Below are 24,758 nucleotides of genomic sequence, written 5' to 3' on the forward strand. Positions count from 1 at the left end.
AAGCTGCAATCAAATTATTTTTTATTTTGCGTATTCACAAGTGCAGCAACTTTGCCCGGGGCCCAAAACCATAATGGGCAACTTTAAATGCCGCTGCTTAACACGCAATTCAATAATTTGTGGTCAATGTCATCAATTTAATTACAGCGCCAGGCAAAAACACACACATACATACACGCACACAGATGCACAAAGCACCGTTGGTCAACAGCCCACCCAAAGGAAAGAATGCGCGGACACGTTTGTTGTTTGATATTTTTCTTGCAATCTGTTTTTTCACTGTTTATTTTGCAGTTTCTTTTCATTCAATATCAATTCGCTTTTTCTGCACACAGAACTTTGCAATTTTACTTCACGTTTCTCCTTCTAACTTTTTCTTTACAAGCAAGCGAAAAAAAAAATTTACTTAAATACAAAAAAAAAAAAAAAAATAATAGTAATAATGTACATAGTTGGTATAAATTTACAGCATTTGCTTTTCTCTTTTTAGTTTTGTGTTTGTTTTTGTGTAGTTTATGTTTTGCTTTGCCCTACAATAGGTGAATGCCTTGGCTTAGTTGCCGTTCGAAGTCGAACATTCAGAAAAATCAATGAATGCAATAAACCGAATAGGAATAATAAAGAGAAGTCGCCGAAACTTCAGTTTAAAGCAAAATCAATTAATTAGTGCACAAACTAAGAAAACAAAAAAGAGAAGAAGAATTATATAAAATATATGACTGAGCGCGCTACACCTCACAAATGCTGCCTATTGCTTTAGTTTGCCTTCTTCTCAGTTGCCGTCGGCAGCGCTGCGGCTGCGGCTGCTGGCGTCGTCGTCGTCGCCGGCGTTGGAGTCGACGCCGGCGTCGTTGTCACTGCCTGTGAGTTGCCCGAAAGGTCCAAGTCGCTGGCGCTGTTCTGTTAAATGGTGAAAAGCAAAAAGAGATAAGAGTTGAAAATCGTTTTAAGTGGTGAAAAGGAAAAGAGATTAGAGTTGAATATCTTTTAACTGAGCTCGATGACTTAAACTGTTTCGATTTTAAATACGGGATATGAGCCGTTGGATTATCAGCTCGATATTTGCAACGTAAGTTAATATATTTGTAGTGTTTATTTTAAATTAAAATGTGATTAAAAATGCGACTTTTTGCATTTAAGTTCAAAATTAATAATTTGAACGTATAACAATTAATTCTTATTGGAATAAATGTACCGTTTTTAGTGTTAGAAAAGGCTGCTTTGAGGCAAATTATGTTGAACTTTAAAATGTATATTAATTTATATCGAGATTTTAAACTCGATAGACTATTTAAGTAATAATAGGTTTTATTAGACCTTCAACCTTCAACCCTTGTGCTCCATTTTTGAATCGTATATCGAACACTTTTTGATATGTGTGTTTAGGTTAAATAGAGCTGATATATGCAGTGAAATTTCTCTTTAAGGACACTCCTCTAGGGCGAACACTTCTCTTGAGTGTTCAAAAAGTTGCCCGACAGCCGCTGTCCGCCCAAGAGAGTTTCGACTGTATATCAAATGCAACTCCAGCCCCTTCACTCACCTTCATCTCCTTGCGCAGTTTCATGGACTTGCCCATGCTCTGCAATCGATAGCGCTCCTTGGAACGCTCGCGTATTTTCTCGGGCACCACCCACAGTGTGGTGGCCGTGTTGCCCACAAAGAGCAGCAGAAAGAGCCCGCACATGACGGACACATGCCACGGTGCATCGGGCGGATAATATGCCAGCTTGAACAGCGTCCAGGCGTTGTAGGCCTGAAAGGCGTAGCCAATGAAGAGGAACGGCAAAAGGAAACTCAAGCCGCGCCACATCCACGAATGAAAGCCCTCAATGGTAATGTCCATATTGTGGCGCTCGCCCAGAGCCTTGAGTCGATAGAGCAGACCCTTCTGGTAGCCAAACTGCAAATACTGAACAATGCCTGCAAGAAGGTCGACATATATCCCCATATATATATATATATGTATACATATATGTATACGCTCATCAAATGGGGTTTACTCACTGATGTAGACATTAAAGTACATGAACTGCAGACGAAAGAGCTGCCAGTGCTCGCCCTGGGGCCAAATGAGCAGCACGCCGGCGGCGACCGTTGAGATGAAATGATGGGCGCGCCACCAGCCCTTGATCCGGGAGCCGTTCACCTTCAGTATGGACTCGCGTATGGTCAGCGTGCAGTAGTACCAGACCAGCAGGAATATAAAGGACAGCTCCAGAGCTCTGGGCGTGGATGGGCAAACGGTTTATATGCATGTTGTCGGCGGCAATTTGTGTCTATTACTCACCTGTAGTTGAATATCAAATTGAAGAAGGCCATTATCAGTCCAATTACGTTGAGTATTAATTTAAACTTTTCATAGTCGTCTTTGTAGCGAACTTTGTCGTTTCTGTTCAAGATTGAGACGTTCACATCGCCGAGGATAATCTATGGACAGAATAATAGCAATAATGTACACACAAATTGGACCAGGAAAAGGGCCGGACAGGAGCAGGATAGTGCGGGGGGGGGGGGGGGGGGGCGAGGTAGTTAAGTTTGTTCAACAAGTGCGAGCGCAAATTGCCGTTCAACGCGAAAGTTTGTGGAAAATCCAATTTGTAAGTGTGACCAGCTTACCTGCAGGTAGCGACCAGATTTTGCCGGCAGCGATTGCTCAATTTCGTGCAGCTGCGCCTTCCGCTTCAGCGACATCTTTTGCAGATCGTCGAGCTTCTCCTTCTCCTCTCCACCAATGGGTCCTTTGTATCTGTAATTGAAATATTCCATGAAGCTTCTTTACTGCACAACCCTGAACAGAAGGGAATACCTAAAATCGGTGACAATCTGTGTCAAGTGACACGAATTGAGAACAATTAACATTTGTATACCTGAATTGCGTCCTGTGAGACAGTTGAAGGGACCTCTCCCTTCATTGGGAGAGGGGTCAAGCGGGTGACGGAAAGGTCTTTTTCTAGTTTTTCTATTCGTGATGAAATTGTGTGAAGATTAAAGTTTCACTAAATCCTCGAGAGAGTAGAAACTCGACCAATATATCTGACAAGGGGCATATTTTGGCCATTAAATACGCTAATGATATAACAGTCCGATGTTGGTAGGACTTTTTATATATGCAAGGAGCTTAGGGCATCTAATTTATGCCAAGTTAGGTTAAGATAGAGAAATCTTAAATCTTATTCCAGTGTTAACTGATCTGATCAATCTGATTTTGATCCGATTTTGATGATAATGCTAGGAGCATGCCAAGTTTGGTTACGATTTATTGAGGAACAAAGATCTTTCTCATACAACTCTTAGTTAGATGATTCCTTTATCAGCTATACGATATAGCAGTCCGATTTTGATAAGATTTTGATTATATAAAAGAAGCATTGGGGAATCTAATTTATGCCAAGTTTAGTTAAGATACCTAGAGGAACAAACACGTTCTTCAAACAAGAACAAAATTTTCGACCTATATGATATAGTAGTCAGATGTTTTTCAGATCTTGATTATATAGAAGAAGAATTGAGTAACAAATAAATGCCAAGTTTCATCTCTATATACACTGATAAACAAACATAAATGACTCAACTCTTGATACTGTTCGGGAATATATGTATATACCTTTTGTGGTATTATTTCCAGACAGGGGCTTATTAAATTAGAAGGCGTTAATATTTAAGTCATATATTGATATTTATTCAACCCCCGATTCGTACTATAGCATCCTCTGAGCCCCGTAGATATACCTGATACAATATAGTTAAGCATGTCCAATTTAAGGCACCTTAATTATGTATACTTTCAACTCGAGAAATTGAGGTAGTTGGCTTTAGTCGGGTCAATAGGTTCCATGTCGCAAATGCTGTGCTATTTGCATAAATAATATATTTATAATTTCGAATAGGTGGCCGTGGTGGAGAGGAGGGGGAGGGGGTGGGGGAGCGGTACGATGGGGCTATTCGAAAAACTGGCCAGCGACGATATCAATTATACACACGGCACACGGCAATTTTAATTTTCCCCACGTCAAAGTTCAATTTAGACATAATTGATGGTTATACACACACTCACACACACACACACACACACACACACACACAGACAGAATATATATACCATATGTACATGTATGTATTTGTTTTGGGTACATTCTTATTTTGTTGTTTATTCGCATGGCTGGCATTTTATCAATCGCTTGCATAATTCATGTTTTTATTTTTAAACATCTAATAAACGGTATACGACAAAAAAAAAGTTCGACACCTGATAAGCGACAAGCGATGATACGCGGGTAAAAGAAGAAGAGGAGTCCAAGAAGAGGCGAATACCTGCGACAATATGGGAAAAGTACTCGAATGTGTACGCTACTGATAATGGCCTTAAAGTTGGTAGTATATACATATACATACATACCTATATATAATCGGGGGGCTTGTTGTTGATATATGGCCAAATGATTTGCCAATTCCTGAAAGGTGTTATGCAAAAGGCCGGAAGTTCGGCTAAGAACAGCGACTGGAAAGTTGCCCAAATGCGTGACAATGTGTATTTGATTTTCGTATACATGGATCCGATTTATAAGCAAACATAAACTAAAAATAGTTGCATCTATTTTCTTTTGGTCCAATCATTTTGACCCGCCCCAAAGTCGCGACTGAAACGCGCGCGAACCGCGGGCAACTTAGATCCGTTCACACAATTACACACACACACACGCACACGCACACACACACACATGCTTGCTGCGCAGCTTATGCTGCGACTGTGCTTCTTCTTCCCTTCCCCAAAACCCTAGCTATGGTTAACTTCGGTATCTGTTGTCTGATTTTCATGAAATTTTCAGGGCTTCCAAGCCCAAGTCTATAACCTATAAAATGGGTTGTGTTTTTCAATTCTGCTAAGAAACGAGTTGCGTTATCCAAAATGTTGAACATGCTGGTTCTATGCATACATGACGAGAACCTATGTACATCCCAAATTTGGTTGCTCTAGCTCTGATAAGCTTCGAGATACATATATGAGAAAAACCTTATCGATAAATCGATTTTTTGATCGATTACAAGGAAATAGAGTGAGTTATTTTTGATTTTAAACAAACAAGTCTTTAATTCTTATTCGAGTCTTGCTGATTTTGGCTAATCTAAGAGGCCCTTGTTGCTAAGGCTTATAATGCTTGAGATTTATTATTAATTAATAAGGATTTTGTCTTCTAAAATAATCGATCGATAATCTTTGTTGCAAACCAAAAAAGAATGTCGGTGGTTCGGTTTGCGGGTTGAACCAGCTGCCTACCTTTAAGTTCGGGCCGTGAAACTGGTTCGCTTTAACCCATGATTACAAATTCTGTTATTACACATGATTTTTCGTAACTTTATTTGCAGAGTTGATACGCAAAACTATCGAATGCGGGGGTAGGGTTGCATTTTGCTGTACATCGCGGCGAAAACCTATTTAAATATTGCAGGTAACGTGCATTAAAACAAGCGGCTTGCGCAAACTGGGCTCAAACGATTTGCGCAAGTGGCTCGTGTTGTCTGAACGAGCCCAAAGCAATGAACTACAATTACAAGAACAGCAACAACAACAACCGGTAATTACACACTGGCACACATGCATACACACGTGCAAACAAACACACACACACACACACAACGTATTTGCATTTGTCAATTAAAATTAATTTTGCAAAAACGTGAAACGCCCTTTTAGCTATGCATTTGCAGCTTTTTACTAATAATTTTTCTACTCTTTTTTTATTGTTTAGTATTTGTGGACAATCTTTGTGCGTTAAGCAAAGCTGGCAGCCAGCTAAGCGGAAGGTCACCGAATTGGAGGCAAAGAAACATTAAAACGCGCGCGACTTAAAACGCGCAGGCAGCAAAATCCATACATATAACTGTTTAAGTGCGATTCGCTGGGCGAGTGCTTACGCTCGCAAGCGTAAGAGCGAGTGGGAAGACAGAGTGCTGCGCTGACAGCATTCGTATGTGTGCTCTTTGCTGATCATTGACACACATACATACACACACATATACATGCATGTAGCGCCAGCAAAAACTCCACAACTGTTACAACAACAGCAACATCAAACTTAACCACTTGAAGCTGGCCTTGCCTGGCTGCGCGCACAGTGGGCCGCAATTGCTTGGTATGTACACCATTTTGTTTTGCTTGGTTAAAATAACGAAAAACAAAATATAATGAACAAAATTAAAATAAAGAGCGGGAAAATTTGCCATTATCAGCTATTCACAGCAAACGTCATTATTAAATATCAAAACGATTTTTAAATTGTGATATTTAAAGAAAAGTTTACTACGTAGACACATTGTCCATTGACTTAAACCTTTTCTTCGCTCATACAAATCGTATTTGCCCCACTGTGGAACAGCTGGTCATTCAGTTAGTTTTGTTTATTTTTTTTTTTCTGTTTTGCGTGTCGCGTTTACAGTTTGCTGGCGTTTTAGTTTTCGCTTCATGCAACAGCACAGGGTCAAGGGCAGCTGGTCGGTAAAGGGAGCGAGTGTGTAGTTGGAGCTGCTGCAACTTGCCGAACGAAGAGTGGGGAGAGGGGGGGGGGGGGGGGGGGGCACTAACTGGGCAAAGGTTCGCTTTCAATATCAAAATAAACAGTTTATGACATTGGCTCTGTCCCTAAGCACACCTAACGCCAGTTCAGGAACAAAGTCTACGTGTAGTTTTTATCACTGGTTTTATCAGAAGAAACACAGCTGTAAAAGCTAATTGGAACCCGGCTACAACAACTAACTAGAAGAAATACACATACATATGTATGTATATAGTACAATTCTTGATATAGCTATACAGCTGTTGTCGCCAGTTGCTTTGGTGAGTGAGTGGTCCGAGTTGATAAGGACACCTTCCTGACTAATTGCCGCCATACATGTGTTTCACAGTTTACTGATAAGCGACAAGAAATAAGCGCTTATGCATGTGTGCGTGTGTGTGTGTGTGCGAATCCAATTGGAATACCTGGTTCGCAGCGGTAATTGATTGAGATCAAATTCCAACTTAAGAACTTCAAAGGGGGGTTGTTTATATTAGCGATGTACCGTGTATCGCGTTTATGCGGATGCGCATTTAAATTGCAAAGCGATGCAGAGTTAAATATTTCGACACGGAACCGGATACAAAATTGTTAATGGGCGAAATGTTGCAATGAACAGTTAACTGCACATTTGTTTATTTACACGTCAAAAATGACAATTTCAGAAAGAAAGAAAAATCAAATAAAATCATTATAAAGGCTAGTCAAGAAAAGTTCGTGTCACGCGCCCGTCTCTAGCTAAAACCAGCTGCAAGTCATTGCATACATGCATATCTAAGTTGATATTTACATATGTATGTACATGTGTTGATGCAGAGAATTATATAAGGGTTGGCTTTTCTGTACATACATATGTACATATACACATCTGTACCAACTTGTACATATAAAGTTATTTATATAAATGTATGTATCTGTGTGTGCTATTGTACTCACTGTCGCACAGAGGCCGTTATTTGATTCATACGATAACGTTGATGTTTGATCTCGTTGAAGCATTTCTGTTGATGCTGCTGCAGCTGTTCCAGCAGCTCCATGTAGCGTCTGTTGCATGTCTGCAAAGATAACGGACGGTGTGTTATTCGCTATTAGCAGCTGTTTCAAGGTGAAAACAGTAGCATAGACAACAACAACTCACCTCGAGTTCGGTGTATTCTCGATTTAGCTCATCCCATTCATTGCGCAGCGTCTCGATGTCCATTTTTTAATATTTGTTGTTATTTTCTTTGCCAGACGCGCTTTACACGATGTCTGTTGTATGCAACAGCTGTTTTGAGGTTAGGGTCTATGCTGGCTATGGTAAAGAGACAGAGAGAGAAAGAGAGGGGGGTTTGTTGAAGCGGTGGGTGCAACCACTTGCCGGCTGTTGTGGGGGGCCGTCACCAAAGTTACCAGCGTTCGCTGCCAAGTATTTTGGTGAAAAATCAATTTGCCGCAACGCACGCAATTCGCCACAATTTCTATTTCGCTCTTGAGCACAGCCACAGCGAATAATAATGGAAAGTGTTTGGACACAAATCCACTTAATGGGATACACTTCGGTTTAAGCACCTGGAATTGAAAATTATGCCGCGATGCTGTTGTTTTGTTTAAAAATAAATTTGAGCGGAGCAGCGACGCTTATGCCGTGCGGTAACTAAAACTGAACTAAACTGAACTGAACCAAACACCGAACACTGAATAGCGGCAGCGGCGATCCAATTGGCGGTGGTGGCGGCAGAGAGCGCGCGCGACGTTGAGGTTGATCTGTGGCAGCGTTTACTGCAGCAGTGTGCTGCCCGGCAGTTAATTTTAACTACTTAAGACTTAGTTTGGCGACGCCAATTTAGATTAGATTCAAGTTAAACACAAACACAACAAACGACGAGCTACAGCAGCCAGCCAGCCAGCCCAGCCACACACGCACTCACTCACCAAACAATATTCTGCGCTGGTTTGCCAACAACAAAACAATGCGAGAGAACAGAAGCGCCAGCAGACGCTCGCTTGTTGCGTCGTACTTCGGTTAATGTAGTTGTCTCGCTCGCTCACTCGCTTGTATTGCTATCTTGCGCTAACGTACGCACTGTGCCGTCGCCAGCGTGTTTGGCTATGGTGAGTTCGCAATTCAATGGTGAGTTGAGCCTCGCTGGTGAGTAAATAAAAGCGCGCGTTTCAAATTTATACAATTATATGTGTAGACTGAGTTTTTAATAACAGAATTTTAGTTGGGTTGTGTACATAAAAAAGGTTTAATTTTAAATGCCAGGCCTACTAACAGTAAATATAGTTTTTATTAGCAGTTTTGTGGTAAAAAAAATTAATATATGTATATTATAAAAAAAAAATTTTTATATACATATGTATATAAAAATATATGTATGCATATATAAGGATTACTCCTTGCGCCTGGCACGCAATCGCAGCGCCAGATAGGCAAACCCGCGAAAGCCAACAATCAGCAGGGCCAATCCCACATAATCGAGCGGCAAATCTTCGGCGGAGAAGTTCAGCGTTTCCAGTATAACCTTGCCGGAGCCGGGGCACGTTGTGTTCGAGGAGGTGCAACTAATTTCGCCGGGCTCCACATCGGCCCATTGATTGATAAGCAGGCCCTCGTTGGCATAACGAAACCAGGATAGATAGGACAACCATTTCAGGTAAACGGGCACCGAGCCCGAGTTGAGGAAGAAACCACCAAAAAGCAAGAATGGTATTATGACCGGTGGGCCCACCGACAATGCCATCGATGTCGAGGAGCTGGCGCAGGATATCAAGTAGCCAAACGAGGTGGACACATTGGCCACCAGTGTGACCAGCGCCAGGCAGTTGAAAAAGTGCAGCGCTCCCGGCCGCAAGCCAATCATCGGGTACGCAATTGCCGTAAAGACGAGCGGCACGGTCAGAAAGAGCGGCAGCTCGGCTATGGTCTTGCCCAGAAAGTAGGTGTCGCAGCGGTAAAGGCGACTGCGCGCCTCGCGCATAAAAACCGGCAGCTCCGACGTAAAAACCTGCAGCAGACGAAGAACAATAGACAGTTTTAGTCGCTCTTGGATTAGACGTAGTCAAGTCCAGCTACAGCTCCAGCTGCTGCACTCACATTGATGGTGGCAAACACATTCTGGAAGGTCATGTTGGTCAGGAAGAGAAATATGGCGCCGTTGATGTTCATCACGCCCACCTGCGTCAGTTGTTGGCCCAGAAAGATGAGCCCAATGAGCACGGCTACCATCTGGAATGGATAATGCACAGATTAAATGGTTTAAATGGAGCTGCGCATGGAGGGGAACTCACCGTGGTCTGTATGAGTCGCACTTTGACCAGCAGCGGCTCCTTCAGCACGGATAGCCAGGAACGCCAGAGCACGGCACGGAACTGCATAAACCACGTGGCCTTGTAGGTATACCCGTTCTCGGGCTGCTCCAGCGGCTGCGTCTGCGCCTTGGCAGCCAACAGCTGTTCCATATCCCGCGCCACTTTGCTAATGGCAAAGTTATCGCAAATCTTGGCAATGCGCTCGCGCGACTCCACCTCGCGACCTGGCACAATGGCCAGCACCTGCACATAGAAGTCGGCCGGATTATAGTTGGTCGGACACTGGGCGCCCACACTGCGGGAAAAAGAATGGAGCGAAGCAATCAATAGATGTAGCCTACAATCGACACCGAACTGCGTTCTAATATGGAGTACATGAATTCCTGTTCACGGAAAAGTTGGCGAATGGAGCGAAGCAATCAACGCATAATGTAGTTTACAATCGGAGTATATAAATTCCTGTTCACGGCAGAATGGAGCGAAGCAATCAATTAATATCCTACAATCGGCACCGAACTCCAATCTAATATGCAGTACATAAATTCCTGTTCAGCATTAAGAGTTGAAAGATCGATATCTCGGATTTATATAAAGTGAAACTTGTTGTTGCACTTTAAAAATCGATATCGATATCCGATGCATATATCATCAAAAATATCGATTACATGTTTGAATTTCTTTTTTGAGATGATCCCAAAGATACAGCTCAAGAAATTGGTCTTCGACTGGGTAAATACTAAATTTACAACTGGATTCGAGCTAGGTTGCTCGTCCTGCCGTGAGCTAAGCCACTAACCATACAACATAAACACTGGACAACTAGTACAGACGCGTTAGGTCATGCATTTTGTAGACTTCTGGTCCAAAGTCGCCTTCGTTTTTGTTCGCGTCCGAGACTCGCTTACTTGCTCAGAAAGCAAGAGAGTAAGAAATACATTTGATTTGTGCGATAGAACGGCATCGCTGTCTTTTTTCTAATGCTGCTCCCACTACAGGAAACTGCTTTGACTTACTCTCAGTGCTCTCAATGCTCTCTTACTAGTTGTCCAGTCTATATGTTGTAAGTTAGTGGCTAAGCTCATCTATAGAGGACTCGGAACTTGAGTAGCTTGTGTGAGCTTCTTCTCCGATACAGAGGAAGTCTTAAACCTTAGGCGAATACTTACTAGGAGAAGAAGTCGACTGCCTCGCTGGGTGTGCCCAGGAAGGCGACGCGTCCCTCGGCGATGAGGAGTATCTTGTCGAACAGCTCGAACAGCTCCGAGGAGGGCTGATGTATGGTCAGTATGACGGTTTTGCCCTTCTGCGACAGCTTCTTTAGCACCTGGACGACGCTGTGCGCGGTAAAAGAGTCCAGACCGGAGGTCGGCTCATCGCAAATGAGCAGCGGCGGATCGGTGAGCGCCTCCGAGGCGAACGCCAGACGCTTCCGCTCCCCGCCCGACAGCCCCTTGACGCGTCCGGGCACACCAATGATCGTGTGCTGGCACTTGGTCAGCGACAGCTCCTGGATGACCTGGTCGACGCGCGCCACACGCTGGCGATAGGTTAGCTGGCGCGGCATGCGCACCATCGCCTGGAAGATGAGATGCTCCCGTGCCGTTAGGGAGCCAATGAACAGATCATCCTGCTGCACGTAGGCGCAGCGTGCCTGCATCTCCTTGGCATCCACCGGCTGGCCATTGAGCAGGCGCACGCTCGACGGCGACACCTGCACGCCTTGCGGTGTCCGGAAGGCGAGAGCATTCAGCAGCGTGGTCTTGCCGGCCCCGGAGCTGCCCATCACAGCCAGCAACTCGCCCGGATAGGCCACGCCACAGACTGTCGAATGGAAGAACACGATTAGAGATTGGGCGATTGGCATTGGGATACTGAATACCATTCTTGAGCAGATGCTTGCGTGGCGCCGGAATATGCCGCTCGTTGCAGAAGAGTCCACGCGTTCGATTCACCAGCTGGCGCCAGCCGGAGCCCGGCTGATGCACTGCACCGAATATGTCCACATTGTGCCACGCATAGGTGAGCGTCTCTGGCAGCTGTGCATCATCGGCGCCGCTCAAGGTGCCATAGTTCTTGGCCTGGCCAAAGCTTTGGCTAATGCAGCTCTGCGCTGTGGGCCCCACGGCTGTGCCTGCCGCCGCCGCCGCCGCCGCCGCCTGCTCCCCCTGCTGTGCGAGATACGGTTGGTTTATGTGAATGAGTTTTGAGTTTGAGTTTGGTTGGCAGCCGAAAAAGGTTTTCAAAACTTTTCAATTTCGCGCGAATGCCCAACACTGGCAAGGGCTGGGGGAGGGCTGGGGGAGGGGTCGGGTCGGGTCGCGTGCTAATCCGCGTCGCCTACTTACGACCTTTTTCCGCGGCAAACTGTTTAAGTCTCATAAAAATGCCCAAAACATTATTCGGCGCCCCAACCAAAAACCCAAGTCGCGGCCATTTCGAATGTGCAAATTAGGACGCAGTCCTGGTGGGCGATTGCCCGGCGCAGCCGCTTGATCTGGGTTTCGGTTTTGGGGTCTGGGTCAATCCCGGCACGCCATTTGGAAGGTGACGCGCCGAGTGCCAAGTGAAAGTGCGAAAGTTTTGTCTTCAAATGTTCTGCCCTTTCCTTTTCTTTTTTTTTTTTATATTTATTTTCCGAGTGCACTGAATCCATTTGAATGCTTCGCTGCTCGTCTGAGTGTTTCGAGTGTCTCAGCGTCAAGTAATTGAGCAAATTGAGCATTTCGTAATTTATTTAGCATACATTGCGCATTTATTTTGCCTACATTCAACATTTTTACGAGCCCAGCAGCTAGCTGGGACGGAAAGCGCCAAGTGGAACACATTTGCAAACTCAATTTCAACTGAGCATATTCCTAGGCATATTTCTGGTTGTTTGCAAAAGTAATCACGGCTCCTAAACGATTCTTTTTTGCATTGGTACCTATTTTATGATGGCTTCTTACAAATTTATATAGACTAAACACACTCTGAATCGCACCCTTAGCCAAACTAGTTCCTAAGAAAATACAGCCCACAAGGGAAAATTACAAGAAGTGGCTGAACTAGGATACAAACTTTACTTTACTTTTTTATATAATCAGATCTGATAGATTATAAGTATTTTTAGATTTAGCTCAAATTCGCATAAGAAAACATGTTGCAAGGCGTGCTGCAAGCTGAGGCTTGTTTAAATTAAAAATGCTTTAATCTTATCAGCTAACAAGCTTTAATTAAGTTTGAAAGTAGATATGTAATATTTCTAAATAATAATATAATTAATTTATAAGTATTAAGTCTTAAAAACTTCTGAATTTACAAACTTGAAAAACGTTCAAGCCTTGCCACATCCATCTTGTTGATAGTCTATAAAGTGTATATTGTAGATATAGTATATATATTATATTAAAAAATATATATATAGTATACATATATAGTATGTATAGTATGTATTGTATATAAAGTATATATTGTATATAGTATATATTCAGTGAATTGCTTAAATAGAGCTTTTAAAATGTAACTCGAATAGACAAATTCTCGAGAGCCCCAACATGAAAGTGTATATAATCTAACTAACAAAGTCATCCGTTTATACCTAAACATGGAACTCTAAGCAAAAGTGGACACATATGGCAACTTCACATAAATAAGTAAATAAATAAATAAAATATATAATAATAAATCGTACATATAACTTGATCAAATTAGCAATATCAACGAAAGTTCTACACTATCAAGGACTTTTTTTCGGCCAAGTCTTAAGTTCTTTTAGATTGGTTCTTGAATCGCGGGACTTTTCTGCTGCTGCATTTCAATTAACAGTTGAATGATTTACTCACAAAGTTGCCAGACTTTATAATTTGTTTGCCTGCCATTCGCATATCATTAGCGGGCATTTGAGATGCTTAAATGATATGCCGTTATCTACTTAGTTAAGGCAGTTAGTTCGCCTAGCGACATCTGGCGGCCGAAACCCGTAACGCCAACGGCGTTGCCAGGCAGCTAAAAAACGCAAAGTTAAGCCAAATAAAAGGAAATAAAAAAGTAAAAAAAAGCAAGTACGTGAAATTAAATAAATATGAAATTGTGAAATACAAGCCGGGGGCCTAAGAGCTAAAGCTCTGGCGCAGTCCAACGGCTCAGCTCGGCGCAGCAGACAGGCAACAGATAATACGGCAACACACAATACGGCAACACACACTTAAGAAACGCCAAGGAAGATGAAAACAACAACAACAACAACAACAACAAAGAACACAACACAGGCAAATAAATACAGGAAAAACTTTTTAATAACATTTTTCGGCCTCATTTGTTGTGAAAACAATTTTGCTTGGGCACACACACACTCTCTCTCTCTCTCACACACACACACACACACACACACACACCGCAGCACATGCCACCCACTGTTGGCTGCCACATGTAACGGATATTAAATTTTTCGCGTCTACCTCGACGTCGCCGTCTCCAATTTCTCAAGCAAAATTGAAATGCAGCAGACAAACGGCGGGCAGCAGCAGCAGGAGCAACAGCAGGAGCAGCAGGAGAAGAAGAAGAAGCAGCCGCCGCAGGAGCAGAAGAAGAAGCAGCAGCAGAGATCAACGGACGGGACTCGAACGAGCCGGATTATTAATAGCCAGCGCGACATTTCTTGCATGGAATGAATGTCCGACTCTTTAGGGCAACACATACACACACACACACATACACACACACACACACACACACCGAACACACACATATACACACATGTACACACTCGCTCGCTTTTGCTTAATTTTGATGACTATTTATGCCACATTTTGATGATTGCGCCAGGTGAAACGCAAACGCTTTCCATAGTGCGGCCATCAGATTGACGCGGCGCCAATTAGCCCCAACCCGCGCCCACACACACCCGCTATTTACGCCCTGCTCGCAGGCCATGGAAACCCCTGAAGCAACGCTCGACTAGCTGTTGGTGTGGATGAGGGGCTGGTTGCCAAGGGAATGGAAGGGAAGACAACGACCGCAACGGACGTTGTGGGCGTGCAGCTTTGGTTTCACTCCATGGAAGCCCCACGCGTGGGTCAAACAACAAAACAACGAAGTGTGAGGAGCTGGAAGAAGGGGGGCGGTTGGTGAGTAGGGTGAGCTGGGCAAATCTTCAGTGCCGGGCTGGACATGTAGCTCAGTTCCACCAGCCCTAAAAGTAGAACCCAACCTAATCGTTGGGTTTCAATAACCTGCGAGGAGGATCTGGCAGAAGAGCATAAATAACTTGAACCCTATTTCTATGTATGTAGCAGGCAGAAGGAAGCATCTCCGATCCCATAAAGTGTATCTTGATCAGCATCAATAGCCGAGCCGATCTAGCCATGCCTGTTTATCTGTCCGTGCGTTTCGTCGTCCATCTGTCAGTCTGTTTGTCCGCATATATTAACGCGTCGTCTATAAGTGCTAGAAACCTAGAAACTTATCTCCTTCTACTGCCCGCTCAGTACGCGCTTGTTTCCGATTATCGATAACTTACCTCGTTTGCCATCAATCGATAAAAGTCGATATCGAAATATTGTTTTTTCTTAACAAATTCTTAGGTTTTAAGAGCTAGTCACCAAACTTGACATGTAGCTTCTAGAATGGTATATGCAGATCGCATTTAAAAGAAGAAGAAGGTTGAGGGTATCCCCTACTCGGGCACTCCCGACTGGCAATGTTTTTAGTAGAACAGGAAAATAGTAAATAAATTCGTTACTTAAAATATTGAAAAATATATAAAGTTTGGGTTCGCAGATCTGTAGCTTAAAAAAAAAACTGAAATCTATTCGAGTAGTAGATTCTACGAAATAGAGGTTTCAGAAAAAACAAGAACTCCTCTCAAATTGTAGAATATACAAAAGAGAGGTTTAAGAAACTAACCAGAACTCCATTTGATTTTAGGTAATAGACGTCCCAAATTAACAAATAACTGAAATATATATATATATATGACTTTCTTGTTTTTCCTTCATTTTTCTTAACAAATTTATTTTAATTTACGAAAATATGACCTAAATCATATTTTTCCATAAACTCGAACATAACGAAATCCATAAAATGTTTTTGAACTACATGAAGTTATTCAAAAGAAATTCCTCTTTAAAATGTCTTGACTTGGTTTGACATTCAGCTAGTTTTGAGTAAACTATTCAGTGAGCATATATTTGATTAAGAGCAGTGCCCTTTAGACAATAACAGACTTCCAGAGGTTCTCTTGGAATAGCTGCAAGATTCTTATTCAGATTTATACTGTTTGCATGCCTGGTCTCAAATCTTATAAGCCTGCCAAGTCAAGTACTAACACTCGAATAAACACAGACAGGTTAAGATAGCGACACTTGTCAAGTAACAGATACAGATACAAATACAGATGCAGATGCAGATGCAGATACAGATACAGATACAGATACAGCTGCTGATATAGATACGTTGAATGGACAGTCAAATAATGACCTAGATAAGAGCGGATTAAACAATATCAATAAAAAAGTAAAATAAAAAAGCAACAATAAACATGAAGCGGAAAGAATGCGAACAGAATGAAGCCTAGACAATGACAACAAGTTAACGCGTTAACAAGCATAAAGTCAAGATACAGATACACATATATTAAGATACAAGATACAGATACATACACACAGCTCGGTCATATGCTACAGCTACGACTACTCCAACGAATTGTTATGTGACACTGTGCGCAGATACTCTTAACGAAACCTAAGTACATCAACAGCAGGCAAACTTCCAGAATAATTTGGGTTTGAACCAGTCAGTGGTTCAGCTCATGATACGAACAAATGTCTTGCTTCGATGCTTGGCTTGTCAACCGGGTTTGTTGGGGCTTCTGATTTGGTTTAAGGTTCGATAGAAAAGAAAAATGGAATTCCGGATGCGAACCGATCAATCGAATTATTGTTTATCAGCAAATTATTTTTTTTATTCATTAGGAAGAACCTTTTTATGGTCTTCAAAATGTTGTTATTTATTTGTAGCATAAACCGGATCGCTTGCCAACTTAAATTAATTATAACAATGCACGCAAACTTCCAAAATTAATTTGGATTTGAACCACTCAGTGGTTCAACTCTAGTTCGATCGAATGCCTTGCCTTCGTGAACCGGGGTGATATGTGAGTACGAGTTTTGGAACAGCAGCAAGCTTAGCATCCTCCAAGCTAAGATTCTCAGAGTAACTATTGAGGCTGCTTAGTAGATCCATTCACAAACGCTGGCAGGGGATCTTAAAGTCCCCATGTGGAGCAACCTACTAAGATAACAGTCCCGCCCGTATATACATAACTATCGATATTATTCCCTATCGATCTTCCCCAACGGGAAAACAATAGTAACATTTGAAGTTAACGGTAACTATCTAATGTCCCATACTGTACAGTTAGGTTAAGATGAAAAAAAAGCATTGTATAATTTAAGAACTTGAAGAAGAATTGTCATCTTGCTCGCCTGCATTCCGAGTATACATGATAAAGCCACATGATGAGTCAGGATATTATTCAGCATTTGTTCAGAATTCATTTTATTGTTTAATGTATTGTTTTTTGTATGTGTGTGTGTATGTAACACCCCTTTGTTACATATGGAAACAAAACCCGACACTGTTTCTTTTCTATGCCAACTTGCGACTATAGATGGTTCTATAGTTGTTATTATTCATGTTGCCTCTGGATCCAATTACTTGTATTGCAACATTTGAATCACATAATGCGTGCCACTGTCCATATGTGTGTGTGTTCCTCTGTGTGTGTGTGTGTGTGTGTGTGTGCGATCATTTCGATAGTCTGTGTCATAGCTAAATCTTGCCCGATTTTGCTGATGCAATGCGGTTGCGGTTAATATGGTATGTAGGTGTTTGGTACGGTGCGGACAGAGGGGGGGGGGTGGCTTGTGTTGGCTAAAACAACTTTGTGGCCGCGTTTGGTTCTCACGCTGCCGCCTCCTAGAAGCATGCAACGCTTTTCGTTGTCGACTTACGCTGTGCAACTGCTCGGCGGAGGGATGCTTGCTGCCGCCGCGTATCAATAGCTCCTGATCCTCTTGGCCCATTTCGTAGCTTGGCTCATGCAGCACGTACACACACACTCATACACGCACGCACGCACACAAAACAAAAAACAAACAAAATCGTGTAATTACTAATTATTTTTTTTTGTTGCTTTCTCTCTTTTCGATATAATTTGTGATTTTTCGGTTCCTTTGCTACACTCTTTGCTTCGTGACGAATGCGCGGACAATACGCAACTGACGTTCAACGACTGCGCGACTGAGCGGCTGAACGGCGGCTGGCGGCGACGGCGGCCATTGACGCTGACGACGCCAGCGACGCCAGCGACGCGCTGCTTGCGGTGGCGATGAGTGAAATTTGATGAGTGCAAACAGATAAACAGCAACAACAACAACAACAAGAGCAGCAACAAATGTCTCGTCTATTTGCATGCTGATTAAAGAGCGGCGACTCGCTGCTCAACTGCTGCCCAACGGTTCGTCTCCGCTTTCATACTCCCTCACCCCGCTCGCCGCTTATCAGCCCTTGCGTTTGCACAATTCTTGTTGCTGTTGGGATTGCTTCTTCTTTTTCTCTTGAAGCGTGCTCACATTTTCTATCGATTGGCGTTGTTATCGACCACGATTTGCCACTGCTTGATCGATACTTATCGAATAAGAATGCATCAAAATGCTTTAACTACGTTTGGCATGACTAGGCTAATAAATAAAATATAAAACTTTCGTTTATTATTTCAAGTTTCATTTAATCAAATTAAATGCTCTAGGTAACTTGTACGTATGTGTTTTTATACCCTTGCAGAGGGTATTATAATTTTGTCGTGAAATGTGTAACGCATAGAAGGAGACATCTCCGACCCCATAAAGTATATCTATTCTTGATCAGTATCAACAGCCGAGTTCATATAGCCATGTCCGTCTGTCCGTCTGTCTGTTTCTATGCGAACTAGTCTCTCAGTTTTAAAGCTATCTTTATGAAACTTTGCAGAACTTCCTCTTTCTGTTGCACGCAGTTCATATGTCAAAACCAGCTGGATCAGACCACTATATCATATAGCTGCCATAGGAACGACCGGTCGAAAAGTAGGTTCTTGTATGAAAAACATTTTTGTTTATAAAGTTATCTTGACTAAACTCGGTATTTACTAGTTTTACTACGCTCCCCATATATATGCAAAATCCTATTAAGATCGGACAACTATATCATATAGCTGCCATAGGAACGATCGGTCGAAAATTAAGTTTTTGTATGGAAAATTTTTTTATTTTGTCGGGACCGAATCGCTTTAAGTAGCTCCCGAAACATCTGTGGCCAGATAGGAGGTACGTCGGGTCTGATTGGGAATGGCGTTTCCACAATCAAATTAAGCTCCCTTAGATCAGAAGGCTGCGTTTGCGTGCCGGCGTAGAGCCTTTCGACGACGGTTTTATATACCTTGCCCCAAGGATCATATTCGGCTCATTCCAACAGTTCAATGAAGCATTCTCGCTTGCTTTCTCGTATGGACTTCTTTAGCAGCTTTCTGGCCCTTTGATACCATAGTTGTTCTATGGCATAGTTGGGTTTACCTCGGGTCTACCTCGGGCTCGCTGGTTTCTCCTTCAGGTTTGGATGCAGTTTTCGTTCCCCTAGTACATGGTGGCGTCGGGTTTCCATGCTTTCATAACAGGCACCTGTTAATTGATTTGCCATTTGGGAGGCTCTACTCTCTGCGTTCGAAAGGCCACGGGGTCGAAAGTATCCGAGCGGTAAGTTTTTCGACTTAGGATTCTCGGTCTGGCTGTCGCTGTATGTGTGTATGTATGTAGGTGTGTATGTATGTATGTGTGTATGTATGTATGTGTGTGTGTATATATGTAGGTGTGTATGTATGTATGTGTGTGTGTATGTATGTATGTATGTATGTGTGTATATATGTATGTATGTATGTATGTATATATGTATGTATGTATGTATGAATGTATGTATGTATGAATGTATGAATGTATGAATGTATGAATGTATGAATGTATGAATGTATGAATGTATGAATCTATGAATGTATGTATGTATGTATGTATGTATGTATGTATGTATGTATGTATCTATGTATGTATGTATGTATGTATGTATGTATGAATGTATGAATGTATGTATGTATGTGTGTATGTATGTATGTATGTATGTATGTATGTATGTATGCATGTATGTATGTATGAATGAATGTATGTATGTACATATTGTTGTACGATCGCCTATACCAAACAGGACCTGATTTACTTTCCGCTGCGGTGCAATTTTAATAAACCGCCTATAAAATAAAGTCCTCCTCCTCGATTCTCATGAATTCAAGTAAGCCTTACAAGTTGAGTTGCCAATCTAAAAAATGTAATATCTGTTCATAGTCTAACTCAGATGTATTCTCTTCGAATGTCATTCTCTCTCTCTCCTTCTTTTTCCTTCTCTCCCTCTCTTTCTCTCTCTCTTTCTTTCTCTGAATTTTATCCAGTTTTTTTACTTTTACTTCTTTTGTTCTTTCAGTGATGTTACTTTATGGAAAATCTGGCGCCTTCCTGTGTAAATTTTTTGGGGGTAAGTCCAAATTTACATACCTGTCTGTATATATATACACTTATATAAATCTGATCGAGGTATTTTATACATATATGAACGTTAAATTATTTAGTTGGGATAACTTCATGAAAAATCGTATTCCCCTGCTCGTTTCTGCCCAGACAACTGTTTGCTGGGTATGTGGTAGTCGAGTGTACTCTTTATGTTTTTCCATGGTTTTTTTTCAATTGTGAGGTCTTCTTTTTAGATATTCCTAAAGTTGCCCGCTGGACTCGTTTGTGGGCGTTGTGCCATGCCCTCAAGCGTGTCTCTCTCTCTCTCTCTCTCTGTGTGTGTGTGTGTACTTTTCTTCTCGTTGTTGTTGTGGCACCTCTAGGGCTTCTTTCTTTGATCGCTTTGAGCTAAACTCAAACTCGAAACGACTTTTACACAAAACTAACTCAAAGCTCATAAGTAGCAGCACTTGTGGCTGTTGTTGCACTCAACGTCGTCGTCGTTGTTGTTGTTGCTGCAGCTGCTTTAAAGTGTCACAAATTTGCAGCATGTGGCGCCGTTGCCGCTGCCGCTGCCGTTGCGAGTTGCAAGTTGCCGCTTTAGGGGCCAACACACAAAATCTCTCTAGAACTTTTGCTAAGCTCTGCTGCCAGTACCCAGCCCCAGTCGGATGCCATCATTTACTCACTCAAATGCTATAAACTTTTTACACTTAACAATTTATTGTCACTCTGCTGGCGTGGACGTTGACGTCGGCGTCGGCGTCGACGTCGACGTCGTCGTTGGCGCCGGCGTCGTTGTTTGTGCCTTGCAACTTGCAGTGTAAAAGCAAAAAGTGTAAAGAAGTAACTCGAGCAAAAACGTTGAAAGTTTTGCTAACACGCTTTTACACTCTCTCCTACGCACACACACACACACACACACATACATAGAGAGAGACACACACACGCACACACACACACACACACACACACACACAGGCAGGTAGAGCGGCCATTGACTCTAGAAATCAAGTTGGGAGAGTTGTTTGCAGCTGAGTTTGTCCCCGCGTTGACGTTGACGCTGCCCCGCGCCCGTCCCCCGTCCCGCAAGCGCGTTAGCCCATGCAAATTATTGACGCGGACAGCGGCTTCAATAAATCTGCGCACGTGTGTGTGTGTGTGCCTGTTTGTGTGTGTGTGTGTGTGGCAACTTTTGGTGTGCCTTGTGCTAACTTTATGCCAAGCGCCACGCTAATCAGACAGCTTTCTAGTTCATTGCATTGAACGAGCGCCGCCACGCCCACACGCCGAGCCTTCATCTGTAAGCGTATGTACGCCCCCCACCCCGCCCCCCGTCAAGCAGCCACTCAACTGGCTGTAATTGCCAAGTAAATCAGCGCTGCCACTTGCCTTGCCCGAAAAGTATGTTCCTCACCGGGTGGCGGGCGGATCACGCGGGTCGGGCGAATGGGAATTGGAGACGGGTTTTGAGCCAGGTTTTGGGTGTAAGGAGCGGGTGGTGTGTGTGTGGGGGGGGGGGGGGTGGCTGCGTATGGCGCTTGGCTTGTGCTAAACTTTGAGAAGTTTTAAAGAGGAATGCTTCATGGGCTAGATTCATAGTTAGTTAGTTAGTTGCTGGGCCCAACTTGGTTAAGCAGGGGCGGCTGGTGTGCTCCAAAAGTTTCCAAAGCAAGGGGATCGGGTGTAAGTCGGCTATCTGCACACATACACACACACACTTACGCATGTATGTGTGTGTATTTATGGTTGGAACAAATATCGAGTAGCTGCAAGGGAAGCAGTTGTCTCCATCCCCAAATAGATCGTTAAGCAGCTAAGTTGAAAATAAATTGAGTTCAGTTTGAAGTTAGCTCAGAGATGTTTAGCATTTAAACAGAACTGTCCTAGGTCAGGTAAAGCTCTAAAGACTATGTTAATCATATTTAAAATCGCAGCGAGATTTGAACCGGCGACCTCTCCCTACAAATACCATTTATTAGCCTGTGTTGTTGAGCGAATTACAAATTGGATGAAAATAATAAAAGTATAAAAATATTTTCCCCATTTCTTTTCAAAATATCTGCTAGATATATGTATGTTAGCTATTGCTAACCTCTTCAATATATTTCTATACCCTGAACCCATTGAAAATGGGTAAAAAGGGTATTATGTATTTGTGCAAATGTATGTAACAGGCAGAAGGAAGCAGCTCCGACCCCATAAAGTATATATATTCTTGATCAGCATCAACAGCTGAGTCGATCTAGCCATGTCCGCCTGTCTGTCCGTCCGTCCGTCTGTCCGTCTGTCCGTATGTATGAACGCAAGGATATCAGAACCTATACGAGCTGGAGACTTGACATTGTGAGTGTAGGTCCTCCTAGTCCCCGCGCGGATCGGTTTTGTTTCCGATATTCGATAACTTGTCCCGTTTCCAAGTAATCGATAAAAATCGATATCGAAATCCGTTTTTTTGAGCAATTTCGGCAAATAATATGAGCTAGAATTACCAAACTTGACATGTAGCTTCTAGAATAGTATATATACATATATATCAAGTATCTTTTATTTTATACCTATCGGGGTTCAGGGTATCCCCTGGTCGGGAGCTCCCGACTAGAACATTTTACTTTTTAAATTGGTTTTCTTGCGCTTTGCATAAGAATTGTTCGTCATATCAATTCGCTGATGAATTTGCGGTCGAGCTGTTGTCTTCGCTTTGTTAAGGGCACTTTTTCGATTGCCTGTCGCGAGGGTGGCACGAAAATAAAGGGTTGCCGACAAAGTCGATGGGGCTGCGTGCCCCGCTGACTGCAATAAAACCAAATGGCAGCGGCATATTTTTCTATTAAAGCGCATCAAGCGGATGCTCAACTGTGCGATAAGGCTGGCGAGGATATGTGTGTGAAGGAAGGGGGCCGGTTGGAGAATCGCCTACGAATTTGCCGCTTACAGCACGCGCGCGTCTCATAAAACCGTATCAAAACATCCGCTGGGAGTCATAAAATTTTGCACTTTGCCCGCAGCTGCAGCGGGCGGGCCGAGACCGAGACCGAGGCTGCGGCAACTTTTGTCTTGCAGAAGACGCGGCGTATGTGTAATCTAATAAAATTTGCTGTTTATGTGGCAACAGGCCCGCTGCCAGCCATGCCTGGGCATGCCCGCCTAGCTGGCCGCAACTAGCTTCCAAGTGGCTTCCGCCTTCGACAATCGCGCAACAGTTGCCCTGCTTTATGGCCGCCCTGTTCGCCGCATTGTGGCAGCCGACCAACCAAGCTAACTGCAACTTATGAATCCAGCGTCATAACATGCGAATCTCTCTCTCTGTATGTGTGTGTGTGTGTGTGTGTGTGTGTGTGCCTGGGAGCCATAAAGCTAGATAGTTCACCTCGGCGAGACTCTCGGTTGCTTCAGGATTTTGCTTTTGAAATCAGCGCAACACATTCCACAAAACATGGCTGAAATCTTGGTTTAACTAAGAAATAGTTTTAAAGGAGTTACAATATTTAAGTTTTACAAGTCCTCGACTAGCAAATACCCTGTAAAAGTGGCTCCTGAAAATAAAAATTGATCAAGAGAGCAGAACCCTTTCGCAGCTGCAAGCCCCAGCTGCCAGCTGATCTGAATTGGAAAATAAATGAGGGCCTAAACTAAGCACAAGCAAAGCTCTAATTAAGATTCTTTAGTTTATCTTAGTGCCTAGCTTCTAGGACTAATTATTATCGTTACGTTTATTTTCACAACTTTATTAAGCCCGTTTTATTTCATTTTGCCTGACATAAAGACTCAATTAATGAGCGTAATCAAAAGTTATGTCAAAATTGAAGACGTTTATTTGATTTTGCACACTCTAGAGCTTTTTCATAAAGTCAATTCGATGTCCTCAAATCGTATTTGCAGTCGAAGAGCAGACTCATGCGTGCCTTGAATCAAAGCGAGTTTCGAAATGAAAACAAAAAATATCCCACTTAGATGAAGCCACTGAAAATGGGTAAAAAGGGTATAAGGGCTTTGTGCAAATGTATGTAACAGGCCGAAGCAAGCATAACCGACCCCATAGAGTATATATATTCATGATCAGCATCAATAGCCGAGTCGATCTAGCCATGTCCTTCTGTCAGTCGGTCCGTATCTATGAACTGAAGGATCTCAGAGCTAGAGACTTGAAATTTTGAACAGTACACAGTACGAGTTTGTTTCCGATAATCGATAACTTGCCCCGTTTCCAAGCGGCCGATTAAAATTAATATCGAAATCCTGTTTTTAAGCAAATCTCTTAGGTGTTAAGAGCTAGAGTCACCAAACTTGATATGCAAAATAGAATATAACCTAGAATAGTGTATACAAATCAAGTATCTTT

General features: G+C 42.8%; 2 protein-coding genes across 5 annotated transcripts; both read right to left on the reverse strand.

Annotated features, from left to right (window-relative positions):
• Positions 1 to 241: 241 nt before the first annotated feature.
• LOC135441124 (transmembrane protein 120 homolog) lies at positions 242 to 8,610 on the reverse strand. 3 transcript variants are annotated; one of them, XM_064700601.1, is made up of 8 exons: positions 8,469 to 8,610; positions 7,693 to 7,848; positions 7,491 to 7,609; positions 2,620 to 2,749; positions 2,291 to 2,430; positions 2,008 to 2,225; positions 1,544 to 1,923; positions 242 to 900 (listed from the first exon to the last, which is right to left on the reverse strand). In XM_064700601.1, the coding sequence occupies exons 2-8, from the start codon at positions 7,753 to 7,755 to the stop codon at positions 757 to 759; spliced, it is 1,194 nt and encodes a 397-aa protein (XP_064556671.1). In that variant the 5' UTR covers positions 7,756 to 7,848; positions 8,469 to 8,610; the 3' UTR covers positions 242 to 756. The 3 variants fall into 3 exon arrangements, with proteins under 3 accessions (XP_064556671.1, XP_064556669.1, XP_064556670.1); XM_064700599.1 differs by lacking the exon at positions 8,469 to 8,610 and adding an exon at positions 8,106 to 8,381; XM_064700600.1 differs by lacking the exon at positions 8,469 to 8,610 and adding an exon at positions 7,947 to 8,381.
• Positions 8,611 to 8,722: 112 nt separating this feature from the next.
• On the reverse strand, positions 8,723 to 18,068 carry w (white). Of its 2 annotated transcripts, none has more exons than XM_064700598.1 (6): positions 17,840 to 18,068; positions 11,728 to 12,013; positions 11,015 to 11,669; positions 9,828 to 10,143; positions 9,634 to 9,765; positions 8,723 to 9,544 (listed from the first exon to the last, which is right to left on the reverse strand). In XM_064700598.1, the coding sequence occupies exons 1-6, from the start codon at positions 17,909 to 17,911 to the stop codon at positions 8,930 to 8,932; spliced, it is 2,076 nt and encodes a 691-aa protein (XP_064556668.1). In that variant the 5' UTR covers positions 17,912 to 18,068; the 3' UTR covers positions 8,723 to 8,929. The 2 variants fall into 2 exon arrangements, with proteins under 2 accessions (XP_064556668.1, XP_064556667.1); XM_064700597.1 differs by having other exon boundaries at positions 11,728 to 12,016; positions 17,840 to 18,067.
• Between the last annotated feature and the right edge of the window lie 6,690 nt (positions 18,069 to 24,758).

This window comes from Drosophila montana, unplaced genomic scaffold (assembly GCF_035044405.1).
Source record: "Drosophila montana isolate Dmon_TW-CO22-7 unplaced genomic scaffold, ASM3504440v1 contig_1853_1, whole genome shotgun sequence".
Lineage (NCBI taxonomy): Eukaryota > Metazoa > Arthropoda > Insecta > Diptera > Drosophilidae > Drosophila > Drosophila montana.